Source organism: Eublepharis macularius, chromosome 6, assembly GCF_028583425.1.
Source record: "Eublepharis macularius isolate TG4126 chromosome 6, MPM_Emac_v1.0, whole genome shotgun sequence".
Lineage (NCBI taxonomy): Eukaryota > Metazoa > Chordata > Lepidosauria > Squamata > Eublepharidae > Eublepharis > Eublepharis macularius.
Window position 1 is genome coordinate 26,559,896 of NC_072795.1, and position 15,583 is coordinate 26,575,478.

The 15,583-nt window shown below is 40.4% G+C and overlaps 1 protein-coding gene across 1 annotated transcript in view; it reads left to right on the plus strand.

Moving 5' to 3' along the window:
- The window catches only part of SI (sucrase-isomaltase), a 178,856-nt gene that overhangs the window by 45,953 nt on the left and 117,320 nt on the right, over nucleotides 1-15,583 (plus strand). Inside the window, exons 11-19 of the mRNA XM_054982800.1 lie at nucleotides 2,015-2,146; nucleotides 2,322-2,441; nucleotides 4,403-4,516; nucleotides 6,356-6,440; nucleotides 7,397-7,514; nucleotides 9,073-9,244; nucleotides 10,015-10,131; nucleotides 10,220-10,374; nucleotides 12,776-12,860. Coding sequence (XP_054838775.1) covers nucleotides 2,015-2,146; nucleotides 2,322-2,441; nucleotides 4,403-4,516; nucleotides 6,356-6,440; nucleotides 7,397-7,514; nucleotides 9,073-9,244; nucleotides 10,015-10,131; nucleotides 10,220-10,374; nucleotides 12,776-12,860 — 1,098 coding nt within the window. The remainder of the gene's footprint in view (nucleotides 1-2,014; nucleotides 2,147-2,321; nucleotides 2,442-4,402; nucleotides 4,517-6,355; nucleotides 6,441-7,396; nucleotides 7,515-9,072; nucleotides 9,245-10,014; nucleotides 10,132-10,219; nucleotides 10,375-12,775; nucleotides 12,861-15,583) is intronic.

The window sequence follows — 15,583 nt, forward strand, 5'->3', positions numbered from 1 at the left end:
AAGAAATAGGAAAAAGCCCTGTTTATGGGGAAATGGCTTTGTTACACAGTGTTCAGAGTCTCTTTGCCAAATCAATCCTAAGAGTTACACCTTCTAAGTCCACTTGGGATTTAGGATTGCACCGTAAGAAACTGAAACCTGATGAGGATGTAATGGCATGGTGCCAGTAGGCCCGTTCACAAGTTAAAGTGAATGTTCAGACAATCTATGTACAGTGTATGCTTGATTTTTGTTTATACACGCGACGAGGCATTCTCATGTTATATTCAATGTATTGCTGCACATTTGAAACTGCACATTTATCCAGGTACTGGTCCACAGTTTCATTTGTAAAGTGAACCCACATTGACTCTTTTATGAAACAGACATTTACACGTGCGTGCATCTTTAACAACATTTGATTTATATACCACCCTTCAGGACAACTTAACGCCACTCAGAGTGGTTTACACAGTGTGTTAATATTATCCTCACAACAATCACCCTGTGAGGTAGATGGGGCTGAGAGTGCTCTGGAAGAGCTGTGACAGGCACAAGGACTGATTCCTCTTCAAGTGGAGGAATGGTGAATCAAACCCGGCTTTCTAGATTAAAGTCCTGCCATTCTTATTAGCTGTAAGGATAATAGCATACTTTGTAAACCGTCTGAGTGGGTGTTAAGTTGCCCTGAAGGGCAGTATATAAATCAAATGTTGTTGTTGTTATTATTACCCATGTTATGCAGTTAACATGGTTCATTACACTAGCAATGATCAGGGGGTTGTGAATAGACATGGGCACGAATTGAATATGAATAAAATTTCATGATGAATCGGGCTGATTTGTGTTTCGCGAAACATGTTTTGTGGGGCCGCGGTTTTCACAAAATTCATGACTTTTTCAGCCAATTTGTTCGATTCCTGAATGATTCATGACACCAGAAAGGCTGGCACTGATCCATTGATTTCCTAGGCAACATAGGCCCGGAATGTCTGCAGTGCAGACCTTTTGTTGCCATTGGAAACCCCAATCTTAGCCCAACTTTGATAGGCAGCTCTCCCTGCCAACTGAAGAGCTTCCATTTGGCCCTATACAGTAAGGATCAGGGGGGTTAATTCCCTAGGCAACTGAGGAGATGGGCCTTCTGTAGCCTTGGGAACACCAATCTCATCCCTCCAAACCCTGTTAGGCAGGTCTTTCTGCCAATCAGAGACCTTCTGTTCTGCTCTATGTGAGCATTTCTTATATAAGACACAGTACCCAGAGATACCAAATTCACAGGGAGACTTCAGCAAGCTCTCCTCCACCCACCCTCACCCAACAAGCCAGCAAGAACAAAGAACAAATGTTCTAAATAAGAATATAAGCAAAGAAAATTAAAGAAAAAAAGGTAGGCCTCAGTCGAGCTAGGCCCCAGCACCAGGCAATGCCCTGAGACTGGGGTTGAGTGGGGTGGAGGAAAGAAGGCACCCTCACCTATGACCTTCCCACCAAGGCCAAGAGCTGAAAATAAGAAACAGGCTCTTTTTATTATTTAGAGCATTTGTTCTTGCTGGCTTGTTGGGTGAGGGTGGGTGGAGGAGAGCTTGCTGAAGTCTCCCTGTGAATTTGGTATCTCTGGGTACGAAGGGGGGCATTGAATTGCCCTGACAAATCACGAAACTAATGAATCATTTCGTGAAATGGTACAATTTCATGAAAGTTTGAGATTCATTGAATGTGATGAAACACGAAATGCTCATTTTGATTTTTCCCCATTTCATGCCCATCTCTAGTTATGGACACTGAGAGGCCTGCTCTTTCCCATTTCTAGAGGACAACTGTTGTTTGCTTGTCTGTGTTTGCTTGATAAACAGGGAAGAAAAAAAATCACACTCCACCAGTTCCAGATTTTTGAAGAGCAGAAATGTGGAGAAGTTCTCATTTGTATAACACAGAGTGTTAACATTTGAAAGTGGAATTATGAGACCAAAATACTTTTAAAACTTCAGATTAAAAATCAGCATTCACTGGGATCATTTTTTTTCCTTTTTAGGATGTTCAGTACACTGATATTGATTATATGGAGGACTCCAAAGATTTTACTTATGATACAACAGATTTTGCAGGCCTCCCAGACTTTGTTGCTGATCTTCACAACCATGGACAGAAATACGTCATAATATTGGTGAGTTTGAGTTTTAACATTTTATAGGTTTTCCTTAAAAGAAAATATTTCTGAAGTGATCGCTTGTGTGTGATTTTTAACCTCATGTACTATTGTTTAACCATGGATTGTGTTGATTGCCAGTTTCTTACATAGGAAGCTTTAGAAAAATGTTTTATTTTCCTGTTTTGATTAGGATCCTGCCATATCTACTGGGAATCGCCGTAATAATGCCCCTTATGAGACCTATCTACGTGGAACAGCAAAAGATGTTTGGATAAAGGATTCAAATGGAGTTGATCCACTTGTTGGAGAGGTAAGTGGTGTTTTTTTCAAACTTCTTTACAAAATACTGCAGCATACTTTCTTTCCGAGGCATAATGCCAGATTTTTTTTCCCAATCAAAGTCTCTCCCCAGAATGTGCTTTCACCTAATAAATTCTTGCATTTGTAACGTAAGACCCTCATGTGTCACATCTCCTGTGTTAGTTTAACCAATGCAAACTCTATCATTGTCACAAACATTACCATGTTTTATTTTAGCACCAGATGTGATGCAAGCTTGATGAGATTCTTCCTTCTAAATTTCTGAGTACTGACATTTAATTTGTTTATGCACACCATTCCCCATGACTATTCATGGACACTGTGCATTATCTGTATTGTTTGTGCAGCGATGGCACTCATCCTCATGATCAGAAGGCAAAGCACCTCTGAAAAGCACAGCAAACATCTGCTGCTTCATGCCCAGTTTTAATCTGCTGGTGCCTTACACCCTAGAAAAAACTTCCAAGATAGGGTCCTTCTCTAAGGTTCGCATCACATGTTGTAAAAAGCAGGAAAGTCATCACTGGTTTGCTGAAATCAACTGTCTAATGCTAGTTCTCTAGGTTTTGAGGGTGGGTGACCAGAAAAGGTTTCATCAAATATAAACTCTTTCTACATGAAGGTTTCAATCCAGCCTGCTTTTTCATTCAGTCTTGACCAATTCTCATCCATATGACAGTCCCTGTTGCACATAGCTTTTGTCTATGGAGATCCAGTGATTGCACAACCTTTTTGGGTGGTCAGAGGGGACACCCTCTTCCCTTTCTCAGCAGCAGGGAAAATGGTTGGATGGATTCAACCCTGAGGTTGAATCCATCCAACCAGTTTTCCCGAGGAAGTGATTAACTCTTCACGATAAAATTGAGTAGTTCTTTAAAATTGCAACAGTAAAAAATAATAATAAAGCTTTTTATTAACTGAGGTCTCACCATGCCTAAATTAAAATCTGAAGGTAGATTTGGAAGTTCTTGCTCAAGTGAAACTTGCAAGCTTATACTGTGTGTTCTTCACAGACCCTGACTACTGCTTAGCAGGACTATCTCTGCGCTTCTTAATTAATATAATAACTTGCATGTATTCCAGTTTTCATAATTTCTCTTTAAAGTGCTTAATTGTTAGATAGTTCAGCATATATAACTATTTTTTTATCTATTTTCCTCATACTGATCCTTTTAAAGCCTCTATGTAACCTGTTTTTTTTTTTTAATCCCATTTTGTAAAATAGGACTTGATTATGAGAGTGTAACCTGGGGCCATTGCATGAAACAAAAACACCAATTAAGTAAATACTGAATTTAGGAATGTGACATACTCATGAAGTTTTATACTCTGTTGCCACTCGTTCCCTTATTTGGAACACACACAAAAACCCCTTCATTTATGTTACTGTTGAGATGGTTCATTCAGTCTTCACTTCACGCTACACTAGAGAAATAAATTAGAATGGATCTTTGTTCCTCGGTGGTTATGAGCTGGATCTCATTGGATCCATTTCAGTATTTATTTATATTATTTAGTGAACGTTTCTCACTAGAACTCAAGGGAGATTACACAAAGTCAAAGTAGTCAACAGGTTTAGAACAATAAACAATGCAATAGTATTTGTTTAGTAGACATTTGGAGCCAACCAGATTTCTGAGAACAGAACTGAAGCAAAGCAATAAGTATTAATGTAGCACATCAAACAGTGCAAAAAATTACATTGTGCAATCCTACTTAACAACAGGTAGCACAAGACATGCATGGTAGTAGTCTGTAATCTTTTACCCAACTAGCTTTCTAAACCATTTTGTACAATATTTGTATTTCTAGTATCTGTACAATACTAGTGCTTTTCTCTGATGCGAGGAATCTTCTGCTGGTGTAAGTGGATATTCTGCCTGTGGAGGCACCTTGTTCAGGAAACTTCTGCCTAGCTGTACTGGTTTCTTTTGCTTCCTTCTGCTGCAGGTGTGGCCAGGAGAGTCAGTCTTCCCAGATTTCACAAATCCTGCTGCTGTTCAGTGGTGGATTGAGGAGTGTCGTCAGTTTCACACAACAATTGAGTTTGATGGACTTTGGGTGGTATGTAGTATGCATCATTTGAAGTCCACACAACAAAATATATTTTAAAGTATTGTGCGCGTTGCATGCGATCTGTGTCTTTGGTTTGTGTCTTTGATTTCCCTCCCTTTCCCAAGCAACAAAATGTTTACCTTTGCAGTGAGGAGGTGGGCAAATTGTTTGGAACACAAACCCTGTTAGTTTCCTGTTAGTGATTATGTAATTTGAGTTTGCTTCCTTGGCTAAATTCTGAAAAGATAGCAGGAAAATGGGATTTCCATCGTCAGTGAAGGAGTACAATTCTGTGCCTAATAAGCTTGTCTGCTGGCTGTTTACTTCTCCCCACTTTTGGAAAAGTACCATTGTGTTTGCTAGGGAGACAGTTTCAATTTATAAGTGTAGAGGATGAAGCCTCCCTGCTGAGAGCTTGAACAATTGATTGGGATTTTCTCTAGGAATATGTTTCCCGTGACATACTATAAGGGCCAAACTACACATTACACTTTACATGAGTTTACCATGTGGTCTTGCAACCACACAGCAGGTGTGTGTCTATATTGGCAGGTCCTTTGTAAAAACACAGATGGGTCGAAGAGGGGCTCCTACCTTCTGCACCTCATTGATTTTAGGCTTTCCAGTAGAGCAAAGTTACCGAAAATGGCCCAGGGGAAAGCAGCAGCCCCTCCTCCCCTTACTCTGTGGTACCAGTACAAATTGGGTGCCCCTGCTGTGCTTTTACATAGGAGTTGCTACTAGAGTTGCAATATGGCTGTCCTGTTGGCAACTCATGTAAAGTGTAACATGTGGTTTGACCCTAAAATATGGCGTCTTAAATATATAGGAGATATAGGATAATTGGTTTGGACTAAAAATGAGAGATCCTGCACTCACCCAACAACTGGCCTTCAGTACTGCAAGCCAAGAAACACCCCACAGGATCTATTGCAATAGCATCAGACGAAAGAGGAGGGGGGAAAGAAGCAAAGCCTAGATGAACTAATATAATCGGTTTATCCCTTATTATTCCCATTTGTTTTCATAATGAAAATACACCTTTTCAGATTACTTTTTCATTTTTTTGGGAACCAGTGCAGATTTCTAGATTAATCCGCTCAAGGTACAAAAGACATGATAAGATCATACCTCACTGTCTGTCTGTAAAAGCCTAATGGTGGATTCAAATTGGGGCTGCACAGGGAGAGGAGAGGGATCTTAAAGTATCAATCAGTCCTCAATTTAGTTTTACTAAGTAAAATCAGGTGCCCTGTGCTGTTATGAATCTTTGAAAGAAGAAGAGGCATTTTACCCCCCCCCCACACACACACCAATAATACGTAGCCCAATTTTAATTAGTGATGCTGAGTAGCGGGTTAACATGTTAATCAGTTGTCCTCTCTTCTCCGATTCCTAATTTGAATGTGACTCTGAGCACACAGTTTTGCACTTACAGATAGATGTCAGTCTATGATCTTTGTCACCTCGGTTTGTGTCTTTTGCTTTTGCTAAATTAGAAATAGTATTTGAATGATCATAAAACAATTATGCCTCAAAGAAAACCCAGATTAACAAAAACTGCTGTAGCATCGTGGTTAAGTGGTTGGGCTACTGGTTTGCATCCCACTACTGCCATGAGTTCAGTAGCTGGCCTTGGGTAAATCACTCCTCTCAGCACCAGCTCCCCAGCAGTATTGTGTAGAATAATAATAATGACACTGACTTTGTTCACTGCTCTGAGTGGGCACTAATCCATCTAGAAGAGCAGTATATAAGCACATTGTTGTTGTTGTTGTTATTTTGATTAAAAACACCTATTTAATGGAGATTGTGCTCTCATGCCTTCCTGCACATCTTTTTCCCTAGGATATGAATGAAGTATCCAATTTTGTTAAAGGTTCAAAGACTGGCTGTGCACCAAACAGCTTAAATTACCCACCTTTTACACCAAGTAAGTTCTTAAGTGAAAATTCTGATTGCTTCATGGGTTAGTTGATCATTAGTATTTACAAGGTTAGCATTTCTCACATTCATAAAGCAGATTTTCTAACAGGGCAATCCTAAACAGATTCATAAGCCCATTCACTTCAGTGGACTGTGACTGTGTTTAAGATTGTATTTTATGGAACAAAATAAACATACAAGTCAAGCTATCAATAAAATGCAAACTAGAGCCTTTTTTCAAATAAAGTTGAAGAACTTCTCATGGCAAATAGTATTTTATAGTAAAGTAGATCCTAATTTCCCAAATGACAAGATGCTTTTTTAAAAAATAGAGATTGCATTACTTTGATTGGAGTCTAGTAATTGCATTTCTCTTAGCCTTTTGTGGTTAAGCACAATATAAAAGAAGCTTGCAGACTCATCGCAGGCTGAGTTGCCACTGAGGGTAGAGGCATGGCCAGAGGTGGAGGAGGAGGAACGTCAGGAGGCCTCTTCTGCAGAGGGCACAGCATGGTCAGCGCCATTCCAGAGATGCTAGGACAGGAGCAGGATGCTTTCCCACCAACCCGCCGCTCAACCCGGGTGGGTTACAATTTTAAGTGTTTGGCAGTTTTGAGGCAATGGGCAAGATCTTTAAGGGGTGAGTGCAGCAGTTGGGCAGCTCACCTCTGAGGAAAAGGGAGGCAAGGGCTGATTAGCATGGCTGGTGGCAAAGCATGGCTTGCTGTCCCATGGGGCCAGCATTGGGCTGGAGTGTTATGCATTGAACAGCATGGGGCCTTTCAATGCCAGTGGAGGATCCGTTACCCATATGCCTGGCTAAGTATTCCATAAATTTGAAACCACTAACTCCTACCTCATGGGATTTTAGATTTAGAAATATTTAATATCACTTCAATATCTTGACGCGATATCTTCAATACTAGTCTAAATCAAAGGCATTTCCTCTGTCTTTTTCTACAGAGATTCTTGATGGAGTCATGTACTCAAAGACAATTTGCATGGATGCTGTGCAGCACTGGGGCAAGCACTATGATGTCCACAGCCTCTATGGATATTCCATGGCAAATGCTACTGAGGCGTAAGGAATTGTCATTTTCTTCTTTAATGTCCATTGGTGTGCATGTGGCTTACATTGGCAGTAATGGTTTGTGTAGAATTCCTAGTTACAGCTCAGTTTGAGATACCAAAAAGAGTTTTGTTGTTGTTTTTGTGCAGAATTCTAGCAAAGTGCCAGCTTAAGCAATCATCAGTTGTTAGCAGTGTAAATCCATGCTTTAATATTGAACATGTGAAGTTGCCTTATATTGAATCAGAAAACAGTATTTTTCAGATCTGAATTTCAGAAAGGGCACAAATACCAGTATTCGCTAGTATTTGGGCCCCCTGGTACCATTTTATCATTTGGGCTTGTGTTTTTCTGGAATTTCAGAATTACTTGCAGGCCCTACAAATAGGATGTCTGGGGGCACCTTGTTGAGGTCCAGTTAACTAGAAACTCAGGAGGTCTTTAGTGGACTGGCTGCACTAGGTCCCCTGAAATTTTGGTATCCTTTGGTTGAAAAACAACCACTCCAGCCCACACAAGGTCCCCCAGTTGGGAATAATGGGACTTGAATAAGACTATACTGGGTCCCAATTTTCTTCCAGACACAATTCAAGGTGGTTTTATTGACTTTTAAAGCCCTATACAGTTTGTGGACAGCATACTTCAAGGACCACCCTCTCCTATATGAACCTATGTGTCCCTCTGGTGACCTTAAAAGGCTTTGCTTCAGATGCCGTTGCCAAATGAGTCTAGACAGGTGGCAGCCTCAGAAAGGTTCTTCTTAATTGTGTGGCCAAAACATTGGAATTCCCTCTCCAGGGAGATTCATCTTTCGCCATCTTTCATTGTCTTCTGCCAGTGGGTGAAGACTTTTGTTTTGTTTGGCATACAACCAATCTTGGCTCTCCTCCCATTTATATATTGTCTTTGTAAGTTTATATATATTTTATTGAATTGTTTAAATATTTTAAATGCTGTTTTAATGCTGTTTAAAATGTTTAGCATTTGAAGCTGATACTTTGAGGACCCTGTCAGGGTGGAAAGGAAGCATAGCAATGTTTTCAATAAATAATACATAGTAATAAATATTATAGAAAAGTATCATGCAGTAAAGCCCCCCCCCCATTAAATCAGCATAGTTAACCTGACAGCTATGGCCAACAAAGCTGTACCATTAAAGGGAAAGGAAAGGTTATTGTGCAAGTCACCCAAGTAGTGGTGCTCACAATACAGATGTAGCCCAATGTGTTTACCTAAAGTAAGATAGGTAATTCTTGGGATGATTCTTTGGAATCTATGAAAGCTAGTCCCAATAGCAGGTGCTAGAATATTCTCTTTAGAAGAAGCGTCTGGAATGTATTCAAATGTATGGGGCCTGATGAGGCAGGGGTGTGGAGTGTCATCATCATAGCCACCATTGAATAGAAACTAACTGTATATGATTCTTCTGTATAGGGACTCCGTTGTTTAATTGGGCAGAAATAAGGCAGTGTGTGATCTGACATCTGCATACCAGATACACTTCTTAAAAATACTAAACTCGGCACTGACATTTTTTGCATTAATACCATAAATTCATTTTGTTTTTCAGGGCTCTTAAAGATATTTTTGGCAACAAAAGAAGCTTCCTGCTCTCTCGATCCACTTTTTCAGGAGCTGGAAGTTTCACAGGACATTGGACAGGAGATAATGCTGCCACCTGGGAAGATATTAAATGGTCCATACAAGGAATGTTGGAATTCAGTATCTTTGGATTTGCTTTCGTAAGTTTCCTTAAGCTGTAATAATATAATGATTAAAGTTTTTGGAATAAAGGAAATATAGTTTCATTCCTACGATTTTGTGGTAAAGTGAACCTCTTAAATTCAAGTTTACTTTTCACAACATTGTTGTGGTAACGGTAACAGAAGATGGCTTTTCTATTATTTTCACCTGTTGATTTTTTCTTCTGAATTTGTCAGGAATATGCATCCTTTAGGTCATCATTGAGCAACTTGGGATGCATCAGGCCAAATACAGCTTGGCAGCAGTGTATTGTAGTCTATCTGGTGCTTAACAAGTTCTCTGCCTTTGTGGTCCCAGCAAGAAACAAAGCAGGTTTTTTTTAAAAAAAAAAATCCCCAGCAGTGGGCAGCTATACATATTTGGTATGCTGCATTTTATTGAGATGGTCAAAAATAGTGTACATCTGTTTTAGAATCATCAGCTACTGAAGATCTCTAGGATGATGTGTATCCCCAATTTCTCAAACAAAATTAGTTCCCTGGGTGAACCCCCAAAGCATACATGGTATTTTCTTGGATCTATTTTAGCAATGTAAATCAAAAGCAAATGAAAGAATGGGGGCATTAGTATCTTTCCAGAACTGGGTTGTTGATAATTCATTTTATACTGTTCATTTAAGAAGTGGCTATCTTAACAGGTTTGGAAAACAGACAGACAGGCACTAAAGATTATATTTTATTAGACATATGAATACTATACAGGCTGTTTATCACATCTGGGATCTTTCTTATATGCACATGTTTTTTAGATCGGAGCAGATATATGCGGTTTCCGTGAAAATGTTTCAGAAGAACTCTGCAGGCGGTGGTTGCAACTTGGAGCATTTTACCCATTTTCTAGGAATCACAATGCTGCTACGCATGATGTAGGTTCTCTCTTGTAAATCAGATGAGGTTTATCTTTTTAGAAATCCTCTCCTTCCTGTTGATAACAACTGCAACATTCATTTTCAGCCTAAAGATCCTGCATATTTTGGAAAGGATTCTCTTTTGGTGAACACAACCAAACACTATCTGAATATACGCTACACTTTGCTACCATATCTCTATACCCTCTTTTACAATGCACATACAAAGGGAACCACCGTTGCACGACCAGTCCTGCATGAGTAAGTTCTCTGGTTTATTTTTTTAAAAAAGATATTGTATAGTGACAAAAAAACCTTCGATGCTTATTTTTATTTTGTATTTGAGATTAGTAATAACCTATAACACATTTCCTATACTTGTGTATGGTGAACATTCTTGCATTTCAATCTTTCTAGCAATCAGAAAGGGATTGATCATAATCTTCCTGCATGTTTTGAGTTCAGTTTCACTTTAGAGATCAACTAGATCAACTAGATTTCCAGGTTTCTAAGGTGCAACTGGACTCAAATTTTGCTCTTCTACTGCAGTTTCATGTAGTGGTTAAGAGCAGCAGGACTCTAATCTGGAGAGCCGGGTCTGATTGCCCCTCCTGGGTGACCTTGGGTCAGTCACAGCTTCTTGGAGCTCTCACAGCCCCACCCAACTCACAGGGTAATTGTTGCATGGTTAATAATAACACACTTTGTAAACAGCTCTGAGTGTGCATTAAGTTACCTTGAAGGCCAGTATATAAATCGAATATTGTTGCTGTTGTAGACCAACACAGCTTCCCACCTGAAACCATCGTCTTGCATATTAAATCACTGCACAGGAAGGAAGAGCAAACTTGAGCATACTGACTTCACCTGCTGCCTCCACATTGCTGATCACAGGGAAGGGACCACTCCTATATGTAGAGATGGGTACGAACCAGAAAAAAATGAACCGTGCAGTTCACAGTTCGTCACATTTCATGAACCATGAACTTTCACGAATGTGCCATTGTTCACAAACCACTTTGTTTGGTTTGTGAAAATGTCTCATATACAGGTCAACAATTCATCACTTCTGGGTCAGCAAAAGGTCACTTTTGGGCCAGCAGAAGGCCACTTCCAGGGCAGCAGAAGGTCTGCAAGAAGTCCATCCCCTGTTGCCTAGGAAACTGATTGATTGGTGCCAGGCTGTCTGAAGTGACAAACCAAAAAATGAACCAAACAAACCAGCCTAAAGTTTGTGGCAGTTTGTCAGAAATAGGTTCTGATGAACCGCAGGTTCTTGAACCATGAACTGGCCCGGTTCGTCAGAAACTTTGGTTCGTATTACGGTTCATGCCCATCTCTACCTATATGTGATCACACTCTGCAAACTACAAGACAATTGTGCAGAGGCAGGGGGTGGGCCTAGTTTGCTCGTGCCCACTTTCCCTTCCTGTGCAATGACTCAATGTATAAAAGGGTTGTCTGTACCATGCTATAGTGTTACATTCATTAGCAGCCTCAGTTCAGATGGCAGAGAATTCTATAAGATACCGGATTCTGGAATTTATTTCCATTTTAATGCAGCAGCGCATACAGGCTAACTCCATGGAGATCAATGGAGAAGACTTTTCAGGCTATGCACACACACTGGAACCAATGTAGCCCTCCAAGGAATGGAATGAAAACCCTGTATTTATGTGTGAACCCCAAAAATTGTTTGGGGATACATCCAAACTTTCCTAGATGAAGTGAATTGTTTAGATCTTTTCCAGTCTGGGCTTTAGGCCTGGCCATGGGAGTGAAACAACCTTGGTTGCCCTGGTAGATGACCTGTGCTGGGAGATGGACTGAGGGAGCGCCACTCTGTTTATTCTCCTGGACCTTTCAGTGGCTTTCAATACCATTGATCATTGTATCATTCTGGACAACCTTTCTGGGCTGGTATTGGGAAGCACCATTTTGTGGTGGTTCCAGTCCTACCTGAAGGGTAGGTTTCAGCTGGTGATGTGTGCGACTGCTGCTCAGCCACTTGGCCTTTTGCCTGCAGTGTCCCACAGTGTTCTGTCTTATCTACTATGCTTTTTAACATCCACATGAAACTGTTGGGTGAAATTGCCTATAGATTTGGGCTGACTTGTCACCAATATGCAGATGACACTCATCTCTATCTTATGCTTCTGGCTGATCCCAGAGCAGCTTTAGAAACCCTGAGGTTGTTTTGGAGTGGCAAATAAATTTAAAATAAAATTTAAAATTTAAAATAAGTTTAATCACAACAAAATGGAAATGCTACTGGTAAGCGGAAGGTCTGACCTGGGATTAAAGGTGTCACATGTTCTGGATGGGGTTGCGCTCTTGATTCTCCACTCCTCTTGAAAAAACAGATCCATAGCCTGGTGATAATCTTAGACCTCCCTCTGGATAAACAAGTGGCCGCTATGGCCAAGAATGCCTTTTACCAGCTTCAGCTGGTTAGCCAGCTGCAGCCTTTGCTTGGCAGAAAAGATTTGGCCACCGGGGTGCATCTCTTGGATAAATTTACATGGAGCTGCCCTTGAAAAGTGATCAGAAATTTCCAAGTTTTAATGTTGCCATTTTGTGCCCAAATGCCAAATAATAATACATTATGCATAACCCAAGAGAGGGAAATAAAAGGAGCATTAATTTTATCTTGTTGGTTTAGGTTCTACTCAGATAAAAACACCTGGGTCATTGATAGGCAGTTTTTGTGGGGACCTGGGCTTCTTATTACTCCAGTGCTGGATCCGGTATGTATATCTGAGCTTATTACCCTCAAATCTGTATATATTTAAATCTTTTTTTTATAGAGTTTATGTTCACATTATATATAATTTCAACAATCTTCAAGGCCTCTTACCTGTCTTAAAGTGTTGTTCTTGAAACTACTGCTGTTCCAGTGTTGAAATAGCTTACTTAATCTGGTTATCCAACTGCAGCCTTTCCTAGGTAGAGAAGATTTGGTCACTGTGGTGCATGTGCTGATTACATCTAGATTACATTACTGCTATGCATTCTACATGGGGCTGCCACTGAAAAGTCTTCAGAAACCTCAATTAGTGCTGAATGCTGTAGACAGGATGTTGACTGGAGTGAATTGTGTGGACTATATATCAGTCCAGTCTTGGCCCATCTACATTTGCTCTCAATCTGTTTACAGGCCCAGTTCAAAGTGCTGGTTTTGATCTTTAAAGCCCTAGGTGGATTGGACCAGCATATCTGAAGGACTCCTACTCCCTTACAAACCTTGGTCATCTTCTAAAGACCTGCTTTGGCTGTCTCTGCCTTCTGAGATTAGGCCAACGGCAATGTTGACAAGATCCAGTTCTCTCAAATGACCTAGTCGAAGGATGGTAACGATGCCATGAAGTAACAAATTATTATCTCAGACCATATTGTGCTAGCCTAACCCAGTAGAAACCTGGCTCTGTAGATCACTCTCCTAAAATGTCTTTTCCAATACGAGAGTTGGGGGGAGAGGGGAATTCAGGCCAATAAATGACAGCACACATGTGGCTTGGCAAGTAATATGAAATTGCTACACAAAGAAAACACTCAAAATATTATAGTTTTCCATGTAACAAACATTTATCATAAACCCAACAACTTTACAGTTACAAGTATAATTGAACCGTAATTGCTATGAATGTAGCAACATTTGCAGAGGCAGGATCTTTGATGCTCTTCAGAAGGGGCAGTCTCATCAAAGGCAAGCCCTAACAAATGGTGTCCAGTAATAGAAACAGAAAAGCAAGTCCAAAATGTTCACTTATGTTACTGAAGAAGTGCAGGCCAGGGCTGCTTCTTTCCCTGAGTGCTCTTCAATGGCTCCTGCTGCTGCAGCTCTTGTGGCTTCCTATCTCTGGCTTGAGCCTACAAAAAAATCAGCAGCTACCTCAATCAAGTTCAAGGCCTCCTCTCCTGCTGCAGGCCAGACTGACTCAGGGGAAAGAGTTTTAAACAATATGTAACGGTTTGGCAGCCCCTTTCTAAATTCTAAAATTTAATTTCTCCCTGGTTGGACCCCATCACATGCCTGCACAGAAATAAGCAGTTCCCTCAGTCATTCTCCAGGCCTTCTCTCTCCTGCTGCAGGCTAGACAGATTCAAGGGCAGAGATGGACACGAACCAGAAAAAACTAACCTTGTGGTCCGTGGTTCGCCACATTTCATGAACTACGAACTTTCATGAACCTGTCGCCGGTTCGCGAACCAGTTCATTTGGTTCATGAAAATGACACTTCCAAGTCAGCAGAAGGTGTGCAGAAAGCCCATCCCCCGTTACCTAGGGAACTGATTGATCAGCGCCAAGCTGTCTGCAGTTTGTGCCCATCTCTATTCAAGGGGTAGGGCTCTTGCATTTGATAATTTAGGAGCAAATTTATTAACTGCCCATGCTCTGTGACCTTTTGTTTCCTATGCTCAAAAACCTAATCTTTTAATAGAAATAAAATGTTTAAGAGAAAACAACATGGGTTACACTAGTACAATCGTTTATCCTCCAAGAGACATAGCCAAAGGATTTAAATAACTGCTTGCACAGCTTAAACCAATTCAAAAACCTTGGAAAGACAGGCAATTGGTCCCTGTGGTTTCTATCAGATCATAAGATCAGGGTTGCAGCATAGCCTCCAAATCCACTACATTTTGAATCTACTCTGGAAGAAGAAAACAAGTTGGAAATCTCCAACAATCTCATAAAGTAGAAAACTGTAAAGTTAGGAATAAAACTTAGGACATATTTGCAATGTGATAACATGTAAGTTTGAAATGTGATGAATTAATTAAACTGGTCAGAGCATGCTTTTGTTTTCTAACTTAGAGATTAATGTTATAGAGGTGCAAGGCCATTATGTTTTCAGGGATCTTTAATGGGGTATGAACTGCAGTTAATTGGGGTATGAACTGGAGATGAGGAGTTACCCTTAAGTTTTGGCTTTAAATTGTAATGTTTTGATTATAGCTTGTCAGCTGCCCTGAGCCATGAGGAAAGGTGGTATATAAATCTTTTAATATATAAATAACATTTATTATTCTGAGCAAAAGAGGATCAGTAATATTAGTTCTCCTGTGTATTTGAGTATTTTTAAATGAGATACCTTGTTTAGTCAGCTAAAAACAGGAATACAATCTCCACTTAATGGTTATATTAAAGGCCAAACTAGATGAGACAGCCCCCCCCCCACAGCTGTTTCAAGTAAAAAAAATAGGTGTGAAGGAGGCAGGAGCCCTTCTTCCCCTCACATCACATCCTGACCAGAATTGGATCCCTGCAGCCCTCTTCAAAAGTAATCCCCTATTCTACAAAATCTAGGGGACATGATCTCATCTGGTTTGGCTCTGTGACTTGGGATACCTGAATTCAACCCCCCTCCCTCATCATAAAGCTCACTGGATGATGTTGGGACAATCAGTCTGTCATCACAGTTACCTACTTTACCTCACAATGGGGGGGGGGACTACGAACCCTGGT